This window comes from Alternaria viburni, assembly GCF_023758015.1.
Source record: "Alternaria viburni strain BMP 2772 chromosome Unknown scaffold_4, whole genome shotgun sequence".
NCBI lineage: Eukaryota > Fungi > Ascomycota > Dothideomycetes > Pleosporales > Pleosporaceae > Alternaria > Alternaria viburni.
The window spans coordinates 204901-225198 of NW_026055773.1; the positions used below are offsets into that span (position 1 = coordinate 204901).

The following is a 20298-nucleotide window of genomic DNA, read 5'->3' on the forward strand; positions in this document are numbered from 1 at the left end:
CGGGGATCAGGGGCGCGTACGGCACGGCGGTCGACACGGGATTAGAGGTGTCTATCGATTAGGAAGCGGTGCAGCGAGTGTGTTCGAAGAGAAGGGAACAAGAAACAGGAAGCTGGCGGTGGAGCAAGCGTTGCGCGAACTCCTGAGCGGCGAATGGGTAGCAGACACCGAGACTCAAGACATTGGACACGCGTCTTGGCGGCGATCAGACCCACTTGCCAGGTACAAACGGCGCCTGGCCTGCGTGAGGCCTGGGGATGCCTCTCGCCCTGATAGGCTAGCGACGCAGGCACACTCTATTGACGACAATGCACGATGCTTCTGCTGCATAATGTGTCTCGTTGACGAAGACGCCTGTCGGTTCAGTTTGCTGCGCAGAAACGCGGCGATGCGGGTGTCTGGCTGGGCGGCGACGACAGTGATGACGAAGCGCCAACTACACACTACGTTTAGTGTAATTGTCTTGTCAAAATCCGGTCCGTCTTTGTTCTCGTCGCATGTCTCGTATTGCCGTGTTGCCACGCCGCAGCTGCGGGCGGAAGTCTGGTAAGCAATAAGATTGGCCTCGTAACATCGAGGCTCAGACGACGGGCCCGTCTTTACTTTCATAGGCCATGGACGACAGGTTGAGGACAGGCGGAATTTATCTTGTGAAGTTTTCGAGCGTGTAGACGGACCGATGGCGGATCGTGCAGCACCTGTTGCCTCATAGCCAGAGTGTCGTAATCGCGAGGCTGGTGTTCGTCACGTGCAGTGGCGCAGGCTGGGCCGCCCAGATCCAGATGGGGGCCGGAAGCAGGCACGGCAGCGATCGCATCAACTTGAATAGAATACCGTCATAACCGTTGGAACATCAAATTCGCTGTTGACTCGACTGTGCACACTGCGCAGACATATTGGCATTCACAGATTAAAATTCCGTGTTGTTGCGCCAGGTTTCACGCAAACATCAGCCTCACTGCTCAAACGGAGCTGACACATTGCGCTCGTTCGCCATCCGGGCTGAGCGGACTCTTGGTCTTCCTCTGGGCAACCGCACCACCATCTCCATCCTCCAGACACCACCTCACCACCCACACCTATCCATCACCACCACCTCTTGAAGCCTACGCAAGTCGCACGCTACCCGGAATCTCCAGCACACTCCATCTCCAACCATGTCGAGCCGCGAAGAGCCCCCGTACGATCCCTACATCCCCAGCGGCGGCGCCGGTGGCCAGCAGGGCGGCCAGGGCCAAAATGGCAACCACCGCACAGCTGCGCTCCAAGCGGTATGTAGTTCTTTTTCTTTTGCGTGCGGGTCGAGCGCTGTGTCGTTTGTCGCATCCTCGCAAGGCACCTATGGTCGAGCCGCAGTGGCCGGCAGAGAGCTTGCGTCAGCGATGCGATAGTGACCAGACTGCTTCGCATCCTCGTTGCACCTTCCCACTGGCTTTGCGCGCATGTGCAAACGTACATACATGCGCAAAGGCGCGGTCCGAAGAAGCTTACAACATGTATGAGCTCGTGCTGACTCGCATCTCAGGAAATCGACAGCACCGTTGGCATCATGCGGGACAACATCAACAAGGTCTCAGAGCGAGGAGCCCGTCTAGACTCGCTACAGGACAAGACCGATAACCTCGCCGTGTCCGCCCAGGGCTTCCGAAGGGGCGCCAACCGTGTGCGCAAGCAGATGTGGTGGAAGGACATGAAGATGCGCATGTGCCTCATTGTGGGCATCATCATCCTGCTCATCGTCATTATCGTTCCTTCTGGTAAGCCGTCCCTCGTAGACAACTATAAGCTTCCCATGGCTAACACACACAGTCGTTGCCACGCAAAAGAACTAAACCACACCCACGAGATACCACGAACCAGTACATTAATAATAGCGCGGACGGGGGAGGTTGCACAGCCATTGGGGGACGGAGGAGAATGGCTACGAGTTGCACTACGATCAACGACAGCGGTCTCACTGTAGGATGTGTGTCACGGCGAACACGGAGCGATGGATCAGATCTGTTTCTTGTCTTTCTTTGCATTCAGACGGTCGTGCTGTGCTGCACTCACGGATAAGCTCCTTTGCATGGAACGAACTCTGCCAACCGCTACGAATATCCAACGAGAGCCCAGTTCCCCCAGCATGGTCGTCAGACGAGCAAATGGAGTTTTATGCATTGTGAGTTGCTGTCTTGCATGTCTATAGTCAATTTACATCTTATGCCTTGATTGTGTACTGCTGCGTGAAGAATATAGGAGTGAATAGGGAGGTGGGTCATAGTTTGAGAACAACCTGAAAGAGCTGTTACTTAAGCACCGTCCAAACAAAGACTAGACTGATCACGCAGTATACTCGGTAAAGAGCGTTCCAACAACACTCTGTACAACGAACACCGTCATCATATCCTATTCTTGAGCGGGGTGACTGCGGCAACCGCCGTACCACCCGACTAGATACGCCATTAGCTCATGGGGCTGAGGACGTTCTCGATGAACACCAGCAATATACCCCAAATACATCAGATCGTCCCAGGGATGGTTGCATAGATTCAGGTCTGGGGCAGTAGTCTGCTGACATTCAAACTCGGCCTTGAGTAAACTATGGACAGTAGTATCAGGCCAACCACACACACACGGCTATGTCGGTAGGCGATCCCCTTGCTATAGGCCGACTGAGCTCCGATCCGGCATTTTCATGCCGAGTTCACCGTCACGCTGCTTTGCGACGTCCTTGTTCAAGAGCCATATGCGTAAGGCGCTCTACACTATAATTCTCAAGGTTGAACTCATGTACGCCACCATACGCCGCGTGAAAATAAACGCACTCCCTTGGAACAATACTTAAGCCTGTCAGATGGTATTCGAGCAGTTCACTCTCACGTCCTTCTGTCATCTTCCTATACCTTTAACTACTCTTCCAACTCCTCGCCTCCCCACGCGTGAAGCACATCTCCGTCTTCCTAATTTGGATATACACTTCTTAGAAACAATCAGTCTTCTGCACACAAACAAGGTCCCGCAACTCGACTTACCTCGAATGGCGAACTGTACAAGCGGTCTTAGCCTTGCACTCGAAGGCCAATCGAATTGCAACAACGTCCAGGGAACCTGTGCATACGCTCTCTGCTCCGATCCTTTTAACTCGGCACAATGTTACGGTCTAGACGCTCGTCTCGGTCTACAAACCAATTACCCGTCTTACTCCTACAACTGCTACACCAATTGTCCTTTGGCATGGGATCCTGATTATCCTCTTGCGCAGGGGAATACTGCTTTGTAAGCTCTGCTATTTAATTACATACCCGGGTTAGATCAAAAGCCAACTGAGCGGCATGCATTCGCAGCCTTCCTAGTTCGAAATCGCATTAACGCGAGAAATAGTTGTTGCGACGACCCTGGAATGGTGGTCGTGTGTCGACCAAACTGTACCTGTACCGATGTCGACGACGTCGCCCCGTCATCGCCACCGCTTTCGTCACTAGCGCCTTCTACGTCACCGGCGAGCTCCTCGGTGGCCGACTCGATCACGACATCTACAACTGATGGCCCGACGACTGGAACAGATGCGGTCTTGCCTTCTAGTACTGGGCCGTCTGCGGGCTCCACAGTAGGCGTAGGTGTAGGTGTGGTTTTGGGAGTAGTGGCGCTTTTGGGGTTGGGTCTTGCGTAGACGATGCAGATGCGCGGTTGATATGTCCCAGGGTTTGGTAACAGGAGGAACCAACAATACATCACCAATACATTGAAAATCTCAGCAGATGGTTGGATAGATCAAAGTCTGTGGCGTTCGCATGCTGACAGGCTTTCGACTTTAGCACAAGGCTGAGACAGCCACGTAGGGCCGTGTCAATAGGCAACCCCATTGCTATAGGCCGATTGAGCTCTCTATCCCGTGTTCACCGTCATACTGCTTTTTGACCACCTCGTTCAAGACTGATCTGCGTAAGGCGCTCTACACAACACTGCCCAAGGCTGATCTCATGTACGCCAGAGCCTGCAAGATGGTCTTCGCGCAGTACACTCCCACTTTATTCTTCTGTTTTCCCTCAGCCTGCGTGCAAAGGATATCGCAAACCGACTTGCTGCGATGGCAAATTGTGTAACCGGCCTTACGTTCATAGGAGAAGGCAAAACGAACTGCGCGAACGTCAAAGAATTATGTGCATACGCTACCTGCACAGATTCCAAGGACAGCCAATGTTATGGTATAGACGGTAATCTCAATCTACCTGCTGGTTTCCTGAAGTATGGCTGGGTTTGCGAAACCAATTGTCCTTTGGCGTTCCAGAATTGGTATCCTACTGATCATGGAAATAATCAAATGTAAGCTCTGTCATTCGGTTACCCATCCTGATCAAAAACACATAGGCAGCGTATGATCGCATACGTCCGAGGCGAGATCTTACTAATAAGACAAATAGGTGCTGTGATCAGCCTGGAAAGGTAGTAGCGTGTGGTTCTCAGGGCTGCTTCTGTTACGATATAGAGCAGCTTGCCCCATCATTGTCAATTCCGCCGCCAACACCTTCCACATCGTCGACCACCCCATCAACTCAATCCCCTTCACCAACGAACTCCTCGGTGACCGACATGACCTCGACACCCGAACCCAGTATCCCTCCAGCAGCAGCAAACACAGCCTCACCTTCTAATAGTGCAGGTGGTCTCTCCACAGGCGCCAAAGCAGGCATAGGAGTGGGTGCAGTTTTAGGAGCTGTAGCACTTTTCGGTCTTGCCTTGTGGCTCGGCTGGATCTTGCGCAAGCGACGACAAAGTCCATCCCAGGACCTGCCAACAGGAGATACCGATGCGAAATATAACACCCGTAGTATGTGGGAGTCTAGTCAAGGGGCGTATAGAGGTCCAGGCGAGCTTCCTGGAACGACGAGTAATTATGAGCTGGACGGTAGGCAGATACCTGCGGAGGCTGGTCACTGAAGTGGATATGGCTGAGCGATGTATCCGGACAGCATGCTTTGGTTACTCTCCAAGTGGTGGTAGCGATTGTCGGATCCGGGGTGAGCAGTGTATGCATTGGTTGAGATGCAGAAGTTCAATTCGAGGTTGGAGATAAGTAGGCACATGAGGCTTGCTGTAATTCGGGACTGTAATGTAACTTCGAGTGGTTGACATATGGACACAAGGCGACCTTACCCGTTTAGGACTAGGCTTCCAGATCCCCAGTGTCACTACCACAATCTTTGGTACTCCGCATGATACAATGGATTCAAGTAAGAGATAATGCTTCTAGTAGACCTTAGCACTAGGGCGCCTAATCTTTCCCGTGAACCTAGTGCTAGGTCCTCACAGGTTAGTAGTGTCCACAGTGCTGTGGGTTGGGCGGCGCAGGATGGGCAAGCTGGGAAAGGGCCTTTTGTCTTGTCGAGAAAATTTGCCTCAACAGCAGGCAAAGCGCTTACAGCACAGGCATGGCATGCAGGAGTGAGGGCTGAAAAGTCTGATCTGCGGCTGCCGTTCTCCATGCGTACAAAGTTAGGTAGCTGTCTCCGGCGGCGCTAGGAAAGTTCCCTGTGGTCTGGGGAAGCAGCGATAACGGCGCAGCGAAATTTGTTGCTTCCGCGTCATATCTCGAGACCCATTTGGTCCCTCACGGCTCCACCGTCTAGTCACCGCAGCAATTCGCGTTGGATTAAGTCGCCCAGGGCCCGAGCAGCGACTGCGACTGCTTCTGCTTCTTGGGAGCGACACTCACCATGCAGAGCTTTGTACGAGCCGGCCGTGTGGCTGCCCGATCCTCCTCCCGCGTCCTCACCAGCCAGACGCCGCGAGCCCTCCCGCGAGCCCTCGTCGCTAGCAGCACCCCGAGCCGCCTGTACACGACGTCCAAGGATGGCCGCAACTCGTCCATCTACGCCGCCTTCCTCAACCTGCTGGCCAGCTCCAGCTCCCGCCGCGAAGTCGACCAGTACCTCGGCCAGTTCCGCTCCGTCTCGCCGCACCAGTTCGCTGTCGTCAAGGTCGGAGGCGCCATCCTCACCGACCACCTCGAGGAGCTATGCTTTGCCCTCCAGCAGCTGCACGCCATCGGCCTGTACCCCATCATCGTCCATGGCGCCGGCCCGCAGATGAACCAGCTGCTGCTCGACTCGGGTGTCGAGCCCGACTTCATTGACGGCATACGCGTCACGGACAAGAAGACGCTGGGCATTGCGCGCAAGCTGTTCCTCGAGGCAAACATGGACCTGGTCATGACGCTGAAGAGGGACTGGGGCGTGCCCGCGCGGCCCATCACCGCGGGTGCTCTGCAGGCCGACTACCTGGACAAGGAGAAGTGGAAGTACGTCGGAAACATCACCACCGTCAACAAGAGGCAGATCATGGATGCGCTGGAGAACAAGGAACTGCCCATCCTGTGCTCCATGGGCGAGACGCTCGACGGCCAGATCCTCAACATCAACGCCGACGTAGCTGCCGCAGCTCTGGCGCGCGAGTTCCAGCCCCTCAAGGTCATCTACCTCTCTGAGAAGGGAGGACTGTTCAACGCCGAGTCCAAGCTCATCCCCCACATCAACCTGGAGGGCGAGTACGACACCTACATGAAGCAGTCGTGGGTTAGATACGGCACGAAGCTTAAGATAGTGGAGGCCAAGAAGCTCCTGGACGGTCTCCCGCGCACGTCGAGTGTAGCCATCACCCACCCCTCGAACCTCGGAAAGGAGCTGTTCACCCATACCGGAAGCGGCACTCTTATCCGCAACGGCGGCAGTGTGAAGGAGACCAGCAAGTTCGAGGATTTGGACGTTCCTGCTCTGCAAGAGGCTATCACCAAGAGCAAAGCCGCAGACGCTGCCGACGCTGTCAACAGGTATATCCAGAATCTCAAGTCGCGGCCATTCGAGGTCTTCCATGATGATTCCATGGGCGTCGTTGCCGTCGTTTACCCACCGACTGCCGATGGTGAGTTCGCACAGCTTTCGCACTTCAGCATGACCAAGGATGCCTTCCTGAACAACCTGAACGACTTGGTCTTCCAGCGCATGAAACAAAAGTACCCCAAGATGTACTGGATTGTAGACGACCAGTCGCAAAACTACGTCAAATGGCACCTGGAGAAGACGGATGGCTTCCTCCGCCGCGAGAAGGAAGTCTTCTGCTGGTGGGGCGCGGCTGAATCTTCCGAGATCTTCTCGCTCCTCGAGAACTACCAGAAGCAGGGTCGCAGCATGCTCAAGGACAGCTTAGATGCTCAGTTCCGACGGGCGGCCGACTTTGTTGCCAGTTTGAAGCAGGGCCAGCAGACGCGGGGCTACGCGACCATTGCTGGCCAATCTTCAAGGCCTCAACTTAGACAGAACAGGACCCTTCCTGCTTTGTCCCGAGGCTTCGCTACCACTACATCGCGCTCAATGGATACCACTAACCCCAACCCACCATACGGTATCAAGCACAAGCACAGGGACTACCCTGCCAAGGTTGCACTGATTGGTGCGCGAGGCTACACAGGGCAAGCTCTTATCGAGCTGCTTAACAAGCACCCCAACATGGACCTGCGTCATGTATCATCACGTGAACTCAATGGTAAGAAGCTTGAAGGTTACACCAAGCGACAGATCACCTACGAGAACCTGTCACCCGAAGATGTGAAGAAGATGGCCGAGAACGGTGAGGTCGACTGCTGGGTCATGGCCCTGCCCAACGGCGTGTGCAAGCCCTTCGTCGATGCCATCAACGAGAGCGGCAAGGAAACTCTCATTGTCGATCTGAGTGCCGACTACCGTTTCGACGAGAGCTGGACCTACGGACTACCGGAGACCGTTGACCGCGCCAAGATCTCCGACGCTACACGCATAGCAAACCCTGGATGCTACGCCACTGCTGCTCAACTCGGCATTGCGCCTCTGCTTGAGTTCATCGGCGGTCAGCCAACCGTCTTCGGTGTTTCTGGCTACTCCGGAGCCGGCACAAAGCCCAGTCCCAAGAACGACGTCAAGAACCTCGAGAACAACCTCATCCCCTACAGCTTGACAGACCACATCCACGAGAAGGAAATCTCACGGCAGCTAGGCACTGAGGTTGCTTTTATTCCTCACGTTGCAGTTTGGTTCCAGGGTATTCACGTAAGTTCCCTCTTCCTTTCCATCTAGAAAACAAAGTCTTGATCACGTTATTAACATTCCAAAACAGCACACCATCTCCATCCCCCTCAACCGCACAATGACATCCCGCGACATCCGCAACCTTTACCAGGACCGCTACGCCGGCGAGAAGCTCGTCAAGATTGTCGGCGAGTCCCCGCTCGTCAAGAACATCTCTGGCAAGCACGGCGTCGAAATCGGTGGTTTCGCCGTCCACAGCTCAGGCAAGCGTGTCGTCGTTAACGCTACGATTGATAACTTGCTCAAGGGCGCGGCGACGCAGTGCTTGCAGAATATGAATTTGGCGTTGGGCTACGGTGAGTATGATGGTATTCCGTACTAGGCGTATGGACGTCTTGAGGAATTGGAGTGGGCGGATGGGTGTTGGTGGGTTGGATTGGAGGGTTGAGGGATTGGTGGATTTGGGGCATTGGTTAGGAAAGAGGAACAGCATCATGGTTTCTTAACATGGAAAATTAGGAACTATTGGCGCATTTCGTACGTTTGTGTGTATACGCTAGACAGGAACTTCTTTTTAAGAGAGAGTTGGGAAGTTGTAGATATATCCAATTGCAAAGCGTGTGTTCAAAATCTGGGCCTGTACACTTTGCCAAATTTCCTTGTTTCCCGTTTGGCATCGATAGAGAACGAGCAACACATATCCATCGGCACACTCCCTGAATTCCAAGGTTCCGACAACAGCGGACCTCGCCATGCTAGGCGACAAGCGACCTGACAGCTCACGTGCCTATAGCAGTCGCCGCCGAGCCGCGGGGTGGGGTTGGAGGGGCAAGAACGCGAACTACGGCCATCGGCGAGCTCCTGCACGCGGAGCCTCCACTGCCTATGCAACCTAGACCGCGTACGAAGATAAGGGACAAACACGTCGATGCTGATTCGCCAAAGCCACTTTGTCCACCAACTAGAGTACTCAACTAACTCATGTAATACACGCTCCCGACGCTCCACGCCGCTGCAGTCCTTCATGCCGCCGCGCTTGCCATAACTAGTTTGCTTATTCCCCACAAGCGACGGACAGGACCCTGAACAGCTAGACGATCAAGCTTGTGATATCTACCGTGACATTCTTGCCTTCCCTCTCTCTTTTCCCCATTTCTCTCACCTGTGTTTGTGTCTTTTACGTCTCTCTTTCTTCTTTGATTACCGACAGCACCACGGGTGGCAAACATGGCGCCTGGTCTCATATCCCCACAACCCGCCGTGTCGAGCGACGCGACCAAGTCGCTGAACGAAGTCACGGCCGATTACGATGATACACTCCGGTTTTATCTGAATGGCACCAAGGTGGTGTTGGATAGTGCGGATCCTGAAGTTACGCTGTTGGAGTACTTGAGGGGGATTGGGTTGACGGGGACGAAGTTGGGGTGTGCGGAGGGTGGGTGCGGTGCTTGTACGGTGGTATGTTTGCTACTTTACTCTATCTCATGGTTGTGATGGAGGATACTGGGTCCAAAATCAAAAGACAGTGCAATTTAATTCTGGGACCATAGGAGATATTGGTCAAGGTATCAAGGGCGAGAACTGACAATTTGCAGGTTGTATCGCAATTCAATCCCACAACGAACAAGATCTACCACGCCTCCGTAAACGCATGCCTCGCACCTCTTGTCAGCGTAGACGGCAAACATGTCATAACAGTGGAAGGAATTGGCAACGTAAAGCGGCCACATCCTGCACAGGAGAGGATAGCAAAGGGCAATGGCAGTCAATGCGGTTTCTGCACACCAGGCATTGTCATGTCATTATATGCCCTCCTCCGCAACAATGTTGGACCGAGCGAGCTCGAAGTTGAGGAAGCCTTTGATGGTAACCTTTGTCGGTGTACAGGATACAGGCCGATATTAGATGCGGCGCAGAGCTTCAGCGTGAAATCAGGCTGCGCAAAGGCAAAGGCCAACGGTGGTGGAGGATGCTGTATGGACAAGGACGGTGCGAATGGCGGAGGTTGCGGCAAGAACATTGATGACGACCAACCGATCAAGCGATTCACACCACCTGGGTTCATCGAGTACAAGCCTGACACAGAGTTGATCTTTCCTCCACAGCTACGGAAACATGAGTTCAAGCCGTTGGCATTCGGTAACAAGAAGAAGAGGTGGTTCCGACCAACGACTCTGCAACAGTTACTGGAGATCAAGGACGTTTATCCCTCCGCAAAGCTTATCGGTGGCTCGACCGAGACACAAATTGAGATCAAGTTCAAAGGCATGAACTACAATGCCTCAGTATTCGTCGGCGACATTGCGGAACTACGACAATTCAAGCTGCACGACGATCATCTCGAAATCGGCGGAAACGTTGTTCTCACTGATCTGGAGGAGATTTGCAAAGACGCTCTCGAGCATTACGGGCCGGTCAGAGGTCAACCATTCGCTACTATCCTCAAGCAGATACGGTATTTCGCTGGACGGCAGATCAGGAATGTGGGTACACCGGCTGGTAACCTTGCAACAGCGAGTCCTATCTCCGATCTGAACCCGGTGTTTGTTGCGACGAATGCGACGCTCATAGCAAAGAGCCTCAAGGGGACGACGGAGATTCCCATGTCGACATTCTTCAAGGGATATAGGCAGACTGCACTGCCTCCGGATGCCATAATTGCGGGGTTGAAGATCCCGATCGCAAAGGAGAAGGGCGAGTACATCCGCGCGTACAAGCAGGCAAAGAGGAAAGATGACGACATTGCGATTGTGAATGCCGCTTTGAGGATATCACTGGACGATCAGCACACAGTCGAGAGCGTGGATTTGGTGTACGGTGGCATGGCACCTACGACAATCCACGCGCGAAAAGCAATGGACTTCCTCCAAGGGAAGAAGTTCTCTGATCTTCCAACACTGGAGGGCGTCATGGACAAGCTCGAAGAAGACTTCGATTTGCGGTTTGGTGTCCCGGGTGGCATGGCGACATACAGGAAGTCTCTCGCGCTCGGCTTCTTCTACAAGTTCTATCATGAGATCCTGGCTGAGTTGCACGCTGAGGAAGTTGAAGTCGACACACATGCAATCGGCGAGATTGAAAGAGATATTAGCTCGGGCAAGAAGGACGACAAGGCTGCTGAGGCTTACATCCAGAATGAAGTCGGGCAGTCGAAGAACCATGTAGCGGCTATGAAGCAGTGCACTGGAGAGGCGCAGTACACTGACGACATTCCCCTGCAAAGGAACGAGTTGTATGGCTGCTTGGTACTTTCGACAAAAGCACACGCCAAGCTACTCTCCGTCGATGCCGAACCCGCACTGGAACTTCCTGGTGTTGTTACGTACGTCGACCACAAGGATCTCGCATCTCCAGAAGCGAACTGGTGGGGCGCACCATCCTGCGATGAGACATTCTTCGCTCTCGATGAAGTCTTCACTGCTGGACAGCCAATCGGTATGATACTGGCTGACACAGCGAAACATGCAGAGCAGGCCGCACGTGCTGTCAAGATCGAGTATGAAGAGCTTCCAGCTATCTTCACGATTGAAGAGGCTATTGAGAAAGATAGCTACTTCAATCACTTCCGTCACATCCAGAAGGGAGATACCGAGAAGGCGTTTGCCGAGGCTGATCATGTCTTCACTGGTGTCGCGCGCATGGGCGGTCAAGAGCACTTCTACCTTGAGACTCAAGCGTGTGTCGCTGTGCCCAAGCCTGAGGATGGCGAGATGGAGATCTTCAGCAGTACGCAGAACCCAGCCGAGACACAAGCATACGTGTCCAAGGTCGTCGGTGTCGCTGCCAACAAGATTGTCACCCGTGTCAAGCGCATGGGTGGTGGCTTTGGTGGTAAGGAGACTCGTTCAGTCCAACTCGCGGGTATCGTGGCCTGCGCAGCGAACAAGGTTCGTCGACCTGTACGCTGCATGTTAAACCGGGACGAAGATATCATGACATCTGGACAACGACATCCCTTCCTCGCTCGCTGGAAGGTCGCCGTCAACAAGGACGGTAAGCTACAAGCCCTTGATGCAGACGTCTTCTGCAATGGTGGTTGGAGTCAGGATCTATCTGGTGCAGTTGTGGAGCGGTCTCTCTCCCACATCGACAACTGCTACTCGATACCCAACATCCATGTCCGCGGCCGTGTCGCGAAAACAAACACCGTCTCCAACACCGCATTCCGAGGCTTCGGCGGACCACAGGGCATGTTCATCGCCGAGACCTACATGGAAGAAGTCGCCGACCACCTCAACATCCCAGTGGAGAAGCTACGAGAAATCAACTTTTACTCTCCAGAGACGAACATGATCACGCACTTCAACCAAGAGATCAAAGACTGGTACGTCCCACTCATGTACAAGCAAGTCCAAGACGAATCCGCCTACGCCCACCGCCGCGCCGAAATCGAAGAGTTCAACAAAACCCACAAGTGGAACAAACGCGGCCTCTCCATCATCCCCACCAAATTCGGCATCTCCTTCACCGCCCTCTTCCTCAACCAAGCCGGCGCCCTCGTCCACATCTACCACGACGGCAGCATCCTCGTCGCGCACGGCGGCACAGAAATGGGCCAAGGCCTACACACCAAGATGACGCAAATCGCGGCGGAAACCCTCGGCGTCCCCCTCGACTCCGTCTTCATCAGCGAAACCGCCACAAACACCGTCGCAAACAGTTCCTCGACCGCCGCCTCCGCCTCCTCGGACCTAAACGGCTACGCCATCCACAATGCCTGCGTGGAACTAAACGCCCGCCTCGCCCCCTTCCGCGAAAAACTAGGCAAAGACGCTACCATGAAAGACCTCGCCCACGCCGCCTACTTCTCCCGCGTCAACCTCTCCGCACAAGGGTTTTACAAAACCCCCGACATAGGCTACGTCTGGGGCGCCAACACGGGCCAGATGTTCTTCTACTTCACACAGGGCGTTGCGGCTGCTGAAGTCGAAATCGACACCCTCACCGGTGACTGGACGACTCGTCGCGCTGATATCAAAATGGATGTTGGCCGCAGTATTAACCCCGCGATTGACTATGGCCAGATTGAAGGCGCGTTTGTGCAGGGTCAGGGGCTTTTTACGACGGAGGAGTCACTGTGGTTGAGGGGGACGGGGGGTGTGGCGACGAAGGGGCCGGGGAATTATAAGATTCCTGGGTTTAGGGATGTGCCTCAAGTTATGAACGTCACGTTGCTTAAGGATGTCAATTGGGAGAATCTGAGGACTATTCAGAGGAGTAGGGGTGTTGGTAAGTCTTTTTCCCTCGTTTCTTTGGTTACCCACCGTTGCTGTTTACTGACTTTGTTACCACTAGGCGAACCCCCCCTCTTCATGGGAAGCGCTGTCTTCTTCGCCATTCGCGACGCGTTGAAAGCTGCGCGCATACAGTTTGGCGAAACATCGCTTTTGTCGCTTACATCGCCTGCGACGGTCGAGCGGATAAGGATTAGTTGTGCGGATCCGATTTTGAAGCGTGCTTGGGTGGAGCCGAAGGAGGGAGAGAAGAGTTTCTTTATTAGTATTTAGGTATACCGGTGTGTTTGGGTGGGATGCTTGGGTGAATGGTAGGCGTTGTGAGAAAGGATCAATGGGATTTCGATCTTGACATGTTGTCAATGCTGGCTATGTTGTGACGTGTGAGGACTAGACTGCGTGACATCGATTCTTGATGAGGATACATTGGAAGAACTTGAAGAACTGCACTGCCACCTCTCAAGCCAGACACCCGTGTATCCCTTGTTCAACAGCATTTCCATGTCGTACCACACACGTCCACAAGCCTCACACCTGCAAGAAAAAAAGTGTTGTTTGTTGAACTTGATTGAATAAACTCTCAGTATACACATCAGGGGGTATGTAATCTCCTGTCTACTCTTCCTCCTCTCTCATCTCCTACACCATTCATATGCCACCCTTCTACCGACAACAGCAGCAGCTTCTTCCACCACCGCCACCGCCACCTCAAACCCTCCTCCCACATCTACGTCCTCTCCCTCTGCTAAACATTAAAAACGCCCGGATATATCAATATAAAAAGACAAGATTTCCTCATTCATCATTCCATCCCCAGTAGTAGTCCCTTTGCCATATTTGCTCCCAAAATATCCAACAATATCAAAAGAAAAAGATGAAGCAGCAGAAATAGAAGCCAAGCGATGCATTACAAGACAACAATTCAGATGATCGAAAGAAGGAAAAGAAGAAGTTGGGGTGATTGGAAGCTGTAAGGCGCCGCCCAGCAACTCCACTTTGACCAAGACCCTGGAAAGAAGATGAGGGAAGAAGACGGGAAACAACAGAAAGGCGGTCTTGAAAAGTCTTGATGTTGCAAGTATGCTTTGTACAGGCGATGCATGGAAGAACAGATGCCGTGATATACAGAGTTGCGCGCGCCGTTTATATGTGAGAAGGTTGGAAAAGATTCTTTGCCGACGAAGCCGCTGCTGAAAGGGGGTCGTTCAATGGACGGACGGGCGGGCGCAGTCGAAGCAAGCGACGGGCGGCTTGTGTATCGGCGCGACGGCGGTGCGTTGAAGTAGTGGCCCCTAGTTCCAGGAAACCGGACAGTCGCACGCAGGCCAGATAGCATCTTGGGTCCCCGAGTAAGGCGAAGGCGAAGGCATGTGAGATTCGAAATGTCGTAAACGCCCCCGGCTCCATGCAAATGCTAATGTGGCCTTCGAAAAGGTCGAAAAGAGGAAACGATGATCTATAATTAACGTGCTTTTTTGCGAGGGAACTCCAATCTTGAGGGGTATTCGTCGTACTGCCATGGCCACGTAAGGTAGTCGACACAAGGGAAGTGATGACAACAGAGACCGAAAGCCAGCAGTCTCTGGGAAGTTGCAGGTCACTAGGTCTCTACTTCTGCCTTGCAACCATCCATGAAGGAGTTCTTGGGCCAGTCGTACTTGCTGGATTTCCTGGTTCATGTTAGTACTATCATAACAGATGTGATGTATGGACTTACCAGTCAGTGATGTTAGGGTTCGCATAAGGCTCAGGGTGGTTCCTGATGTAGTCGGTAGTAGGGTAGCCCTCGGGATCGCAAGTCATGATCTGGTTGTCCTTTGGCTGGTAGATGCGAATGTAGTCTATCCGCATCTTGGCCGGGAGGTCATGCGCCTCGATGTCCTCAATGTTGATGGCTGCGAAACTGTTCGACATTCCGAAGTTGGCAATGATGGACATTGGCTCTTCCGGGATGACTCGCGTTCCAATGTTACCGTTGGCACGCGTCGCTGGTGCGGACATGGTCCAGGTCTTGTCCTCTCCAACATACCAGGTGATAAAACCTTCGTCGCCAGTCTTGTATTCGAATGAATATGTCTGATACTGCTTGCCGTTGTACCAGTCGTTGTTCAGATTGGTCAACCCAGAGATAGCTTGCTGGAAGGGACCACCCTTGTAGGCGTTCATCGTGGTAATCGAGGTATCGTAGAGTTCCATGTATTCTGCCAAACATTAGTTGAATCCGAGCAAACAGAAGTGAGAGGGCTTACCGTAGTCAGGCATGTACCATGTGTCGAACGGTGCTGCCTGGAAGGACTGGGACACAACACCAATGGCGTTGGACTCTCCAGGACCGAGGAAATGAACTGAACCTTCCAAAGCATCGATTTCCGGAGCACTGCGGGATTTGCCGGGACTGGGGTGGTCTTGGCCCTCGCAGGTGCAAGCGGGTAGCTTCATACCAGGCAAGTAGCTGAGACCGTCGTATGAACTCTGGTTGGGTGTAATACCAATGTCGCACTTGTCGTGGTAACTGTATGGCCAAAGACCCTCAGTCGAGGCGAGGTAACCGGGGCGAGCCAAGTTGCCCATAGTCCAGAAACCGGGCCAGAAACCACTCGTGTTGCCACGACCAGGCAGCGAAATGCTGGCCTCCAAATGTCCACCCTTGTAGCAGAGCTTGTTCCAAGACTGGATCATACCAGAGCGGTAATCGAGGCCGTGGCTCTTCTCTTTGGTGAATTTCAAGACAAGAACGCCGTCTTCGGTGTAGGCTTGATCTGGGTCGTACCACTGGGACATGTCAGCGCTGGCACTTTAAGATTGCTGAATCAAACTTACCTCCAAATCCATAGTAGCACCGTACCAAATATCAACAGCTTGGAAGAATGGGTCATCTCCGTCGTAGAAGGTGCGACCGGGAGTGTTGAACTCGTCTGAGAAGACCAAGACCTGCTCCTCGCCGTTGTACGATGTTCGCGTCATGGCCTCCTTGGGCGTATCGGGATCAATGAGGCCCTTTCGTAGGTTGTTCAGTAGCGGCTCGCTTTGCTTGCCTTCTATGCACAGAGGATTGTCTGTGCATGGACCTCGTTCTGGTGCCGTGAGATCCTCGACGAAGGTGCTGCGATGCGTTAGTAAAGTCGAAAATCGTCGGAATCGCAAATACGTACAGAACGGGATAACCGATGAAAAGCATGAGAAGACCGAGCGCGAGGATAGCCAAACCACCCAAATTGACTATACCTCTCCGGGTGAAGACATCGCAGTCTCTCTTGTCCTTCTCGTTCGGGTCGGGATTGTGTAGGTAGTCGTCCTTCTCCACATCTTCCGGGAAGAGCAACAACCCAGCCGATGGGTGAATGTTGAACTTCTCAGAGACAGTCTGAGTGTTGAGATCTTCTTCGCTGCCAGCCCGCGACGGCGCTCTCGAGTCGTCGAAAGGCGAAGCAAAAGGCCCTCCCGTCATGTCTGAGCTCCAACTTGTCCGCCGCGAGGAAAAGCCAGAGGGCGATTGCATGGGCGATTCGTCTCGGTAGGAGCGCTGCGTCCGGATCTTCTGCGGCGGGAGCAACATCTCAGCGGACTCTGCGATGGACGCATTGCTGTATACATCGGGCGCGCCGGGCGATCGGATGCCTTGACTTGGGGCTGTGCCAGGACGGATTGGCTGGGTTAACGAGCGCGCAGAGTTGGTTCGTGCCGTGTTGGGGCGCACAGCAGGCATCGAGTTGTCGTCGGTCCTGGGCTCGTGGGAGCCCGAGTTGAGGCGGAGATGGGGCGGCCCGTCTCCCCTCGGCGATTGAGGCATCATGGTGCGAGGGACCGTATGCGGTGAGTGTTGGCGATAATTCCTGGCTAGCTGCTATTCGGATAGCAGAGCGAAGTGAAGAGGATGAATCGGCGTAGGCGGTATGCAGGTGGAAAACGAGTGTTGCGGTAACCTATGGCACGCGGGTGGGCAAATTCCTAACAGGGGCTATGCTGCAGCTAGTGGTGTCAGGTAAAGCACGCGGGAAGCCGAATATCCTCCACTCGTGATGCGATGCTGCTCGGTATCGCTGCTGGGCGTCGAGGAGCAGGAAGGAGGGCGGCGTGAGGGAAATGGGGGAGGTCGAGGTTCAAGGGGAGGTGAATCGATGGCTCCTGGCCCAAACGGGGGCGCCCAGGATAAGGGACTTGGCAGGGCAGGCGCTGGTCAACGGCAGCAGGCGCGAATGACGGATGACGCAGAACGCACTGGGCTGGAAGGTGCAGATTAGAATGGCGATGGTAATGATGCGGGAAATAATGCAACAAAGAGAGGCACTGATATGTTGTGGGATAGTGACAGGAACACAACAAGCGACGGCGCCGTGGTCAGAGAGTGGCAAGCAGCGGTGGGTGGTGGGAGAGGTTAGGGCTTTGTTCCTGAGTCGGGCCCACACGGACTCCAGGGAGGGCGAAGATCTCGAAGCTCGACTAAGGAGCGGCCAATCGTCGCTGCCACGGCGCTTGCATGCGGCGAAGATTCAAAGGCCCGCTTACGCACACCAGCGGGAGAGCCTTGCTAAATTTACCAAGCCCGTTTCAACACTTTTCCACTGCCTCTCCTATGGTGGAGCCTGTCAAAAAGTACCCAAATTGCCATGTCATGCGTGAAGCCCGTCGTGCTGCTGTCTGTCTGTCTGCCTGTCACCCAAACTTTGACGCCTTCAACCAAGCCGTCATTCCCCTCAACACCCCTCACATGCAGCCTCTCCACGGTACACACGATTGTCTCTATAGAAACCGCCTGCAGGCTGCATCGCAACCGCTAGCTCTGCATATCCCGCGCCTCAACACCGTATTCCAAGAATTCAAACGCGCATCCGCGTCTTTGCACGCGCAATCGATAGCCTAAGATCATCGTCTCTACCATTACGCGTCGGCACCACATATAATAACCGCAATCCCCCATCCTCGCAAGCGGCATTTGCTACCGCACTTGTACCAAGGTACCATTTACAAGAACGTGCCTCGTGCTCACGACCGTTGAGAAGCGTACATGTAACTTCACGATCTTATCTCGTGTTGACCAGGTCGCCCACCGTATCGCTGCCGAAGATAGCGTGGCGATCTGACACCATCCTTTTTGATCCTTCCCACGTCCCTCACCTTCTTTTCGGATCCCCGAGACATGCAATGGCCAATGCTCTAACCCATCCGTTTCGTCTCTACCGTTCCCTATCGTCGTCTGCATCTTCATCAACCCGCTCCACGCCGGTCTGTCCAGCTTGCCGTCGTCCTAGGCTTCCCGACACGTATCGGTCGGCTTCCAATCTGGTTGAGACTGCTGGATCCCATTGCCCGGGGCCAAGCGCTCCCTAGGGTACACCCGAAATGAAGCTCGGAGGCGCAGCTGACCGCCCGGTTCTGGAACTTTGCAACGTCCGGCCGAGGCATAGCCGGATTGGGCGAACTAGTGTGTTTGAGCAGCCAATCAAACTATATATCGATACCGTATTGCAAGGCGGCGGTCTTGACGTACACGAGGCTGAACTATCTATATGTCGTGCAAGCTGAAGTCGAGCAACGAGCCTGCTGGACGTCTCTTGCCATACTGGCGGTTCGAAGCCCGCCGCGCGACTCATGCGTGTCGTCTGGGCTTCACCATTGCCGCGTGCATACACGCACAGGCATCATGCGACCATGCATACATGTTTTCTTATCCAAACATGTACGATAATTGAAGGGGAGGTTGGAGAAAACAAGTCCACACTGAAGCCCAAAGCTATGACAACCGTATAGTATGTAGAGATGCACGTAGCGCAGATCTACCAGCAGATTACATCTACTAATCGAATTTCTGACGTCGCATCATCAACCTGCACGCTCCACCATCTTGTCAGTGAGACCCGTTGACTGTCAACCATAACCCAGCGAGCGCGACGTGTTTCAAACGGCGTTATTCGCGCCATGGGCACCCGAGCCCCATCATCGCAGGAAGGAACGTGTTCGATGTAGATCGGCATGTGTATAATCCGGCGCAGCGCATCGTGATCATGTTCATGTCTTCATTTCCCGGTGCATTGCTGCTTACGACTCTACGGCAAGAGCCTTGAGACCCACGATCCTGCCTTCCGCCTTGTCCACGCCTACCACGTAGTATTCTGCCCTGGTGCCCGACAGCTCCACCCGGTATACGTTGACGGTCCCGTTACCGGCTGCCTTCACCGCGTCGATGATCTTTTTGTATTGGCTCTCGAAGCCGGTGCCTTTGACCTCTTCTACCGAGTCGCTTCCGATGAGCTTCTTCAAATCGTCTGTGTGTATGTTAGCGCATGTTATACTTCGTGAGGCTTGTCGTCGCTGTGCGCGTAAATGAGGGGAATCCCACCAGCAGACACGTTGTCGCCATCAAACTCTAACGCAACCGGTTCAAACGGCTCATCTGAGTCGCTGACATAGTACTCTTCTACTTGTTCCAGCGCTTTGGGTACGGCCGTGTTCACGCTCTTGGTGCCATAGCTCTTCTTCTGCGACGCGTCCTTGGTCTCCGCAGAGCCAGTGTCCTGATTTGCTTTGTCGAGAAAAGCGGCGTAGTCCGCGTCGGAGGACATGTTACGAAGGGCGGTCAGGCGAACGGTTTTGACGCAACAAGCACGTATGGGTAGGAAAGGACGTGAGACGGAGACGATGGAGTGGAAGGTGCGACGTGTGGATTGGTGATTTTGGACAGCGACACAGGAGGATGGGTGGTCGTTATGGCGCGTCAGTCGTTTGGGGATGTATGAGATAGACGAGAGCTTCGCGTAGTCAGGATGTACAGTATAGCGAGGAAGATGTTGGAGAAGCCTTTCCATGATTTCGCGATGCAGCGCGCTGCGATGACGCAACAGCAGCTAACTGCGGGCGTTTCCACGAGCAGGTGAGCAACCCCACCATTTGCGCCGACCTTGACCACTGCGAGTAATGGCACCACCTGCGCTGCTGATGAACAGTAGTCACTGGTCCTCATACGATCAATCATAGTACACACCAAGATCAAGCAGTATATAGTGATAATCGCATTTTCATTCTCGTGG

General features: G+C 53.8%; 5 protein-coding genes across 5 annotated transcripts; 3 read left to right on the plus strand and 2 right to left on the minus strand.

The window, feature by feature from the left end:
- Positions 1-1157: 1157 nt before the first annotated feature.
- On the plus strand, positions 1158-1832 carry SYB1 (SNAP receptor, synaptobrevin; the record flags this gene model as incomplete). The annotated part of the gene is made up of 3 exons (XM_049351226.1): positions 1158-1271; positions 1526-1757; positions 1810-1832. The coding sequence occupies 3 exons, from the start codon at positions 1158-1160 to the stop codon at positions 1830-1832; spliced, it is 369 nt and encodes a 122-aa protein (XP_049213864.1).
- A 3864-nt stretch (positions 1833-5696) lies between these two features.
- Positions 5697-8421, plus strand: J4E79_002327 (uncharacterized protein; the record flags this gene model as incomplete). The annotated part of the gene is made up of 2 exons (XM_049351227.1): positions 5697-8060; positions 8128-8421. 2 exons carry the CDS (start codon positions 5697-5699, stop codon positions 8419-8421), a joined length of 2658 nt encoding a protein of 885 aa, XP_049213865.1.
- An 845-nt stretch (positions 8422-9266) lies between these two features.
- Positions 9267-13546, plus strand: J4E79_002328 (uncharacterized protein; the record flags this gene model as incomplete). The annotated part of the gene is made up of 3 exons (XM_049351228.1): positions 9267-9497; positions 9635-13268; positions 13335-13546. 3 exons carry the CDS (start codon positions 9267-9269, stop codon positions 13544-13546), a joined length of 4077 nt encoding a protein of 1358 aa, XP_049213866.1.
- A 1327-nt stretch (positions 13547-14873) lies between these two features.
- J4E79_002329 (uncharacterized protein) lies at positions 14874-17066 on the minus strand (the record flags this gene model as incomplete). Its single annotated transcript, XM_049351229.1, has 5 exons — positions 14874-14943; positions 14991-15474; positions 15523-16045; positions 16094-16376; positions 16426-17066. The coding sequence occupies 5 exons, from the start codon at positions 17064-17066 to the stop codon at positions 14874-14876; spliced, it is 2001 nt and encodes a 666-aa protein (XP_049213867.1).
- A 2243-nt stretch (positions 17067-19309) lies between these two features.
- J4E79_002330 (uncharacterized protein) lies at positions 19310-19833 on the minus strand (the record flags this gene model as incomplete). The annotated part of the gene is made up of 2 exons (XM_049351230.1): positions 19310-19536; positions 19611-19833. 2 exons carry the CDS (start codon positions 19831-19833, stop codon positions 19310-19312), a joined length of 450 nt encoding a protein of 149 aa, XP_049213868.1.
- Positions 19834-20298: the final 465 nt, after the last annotated feature.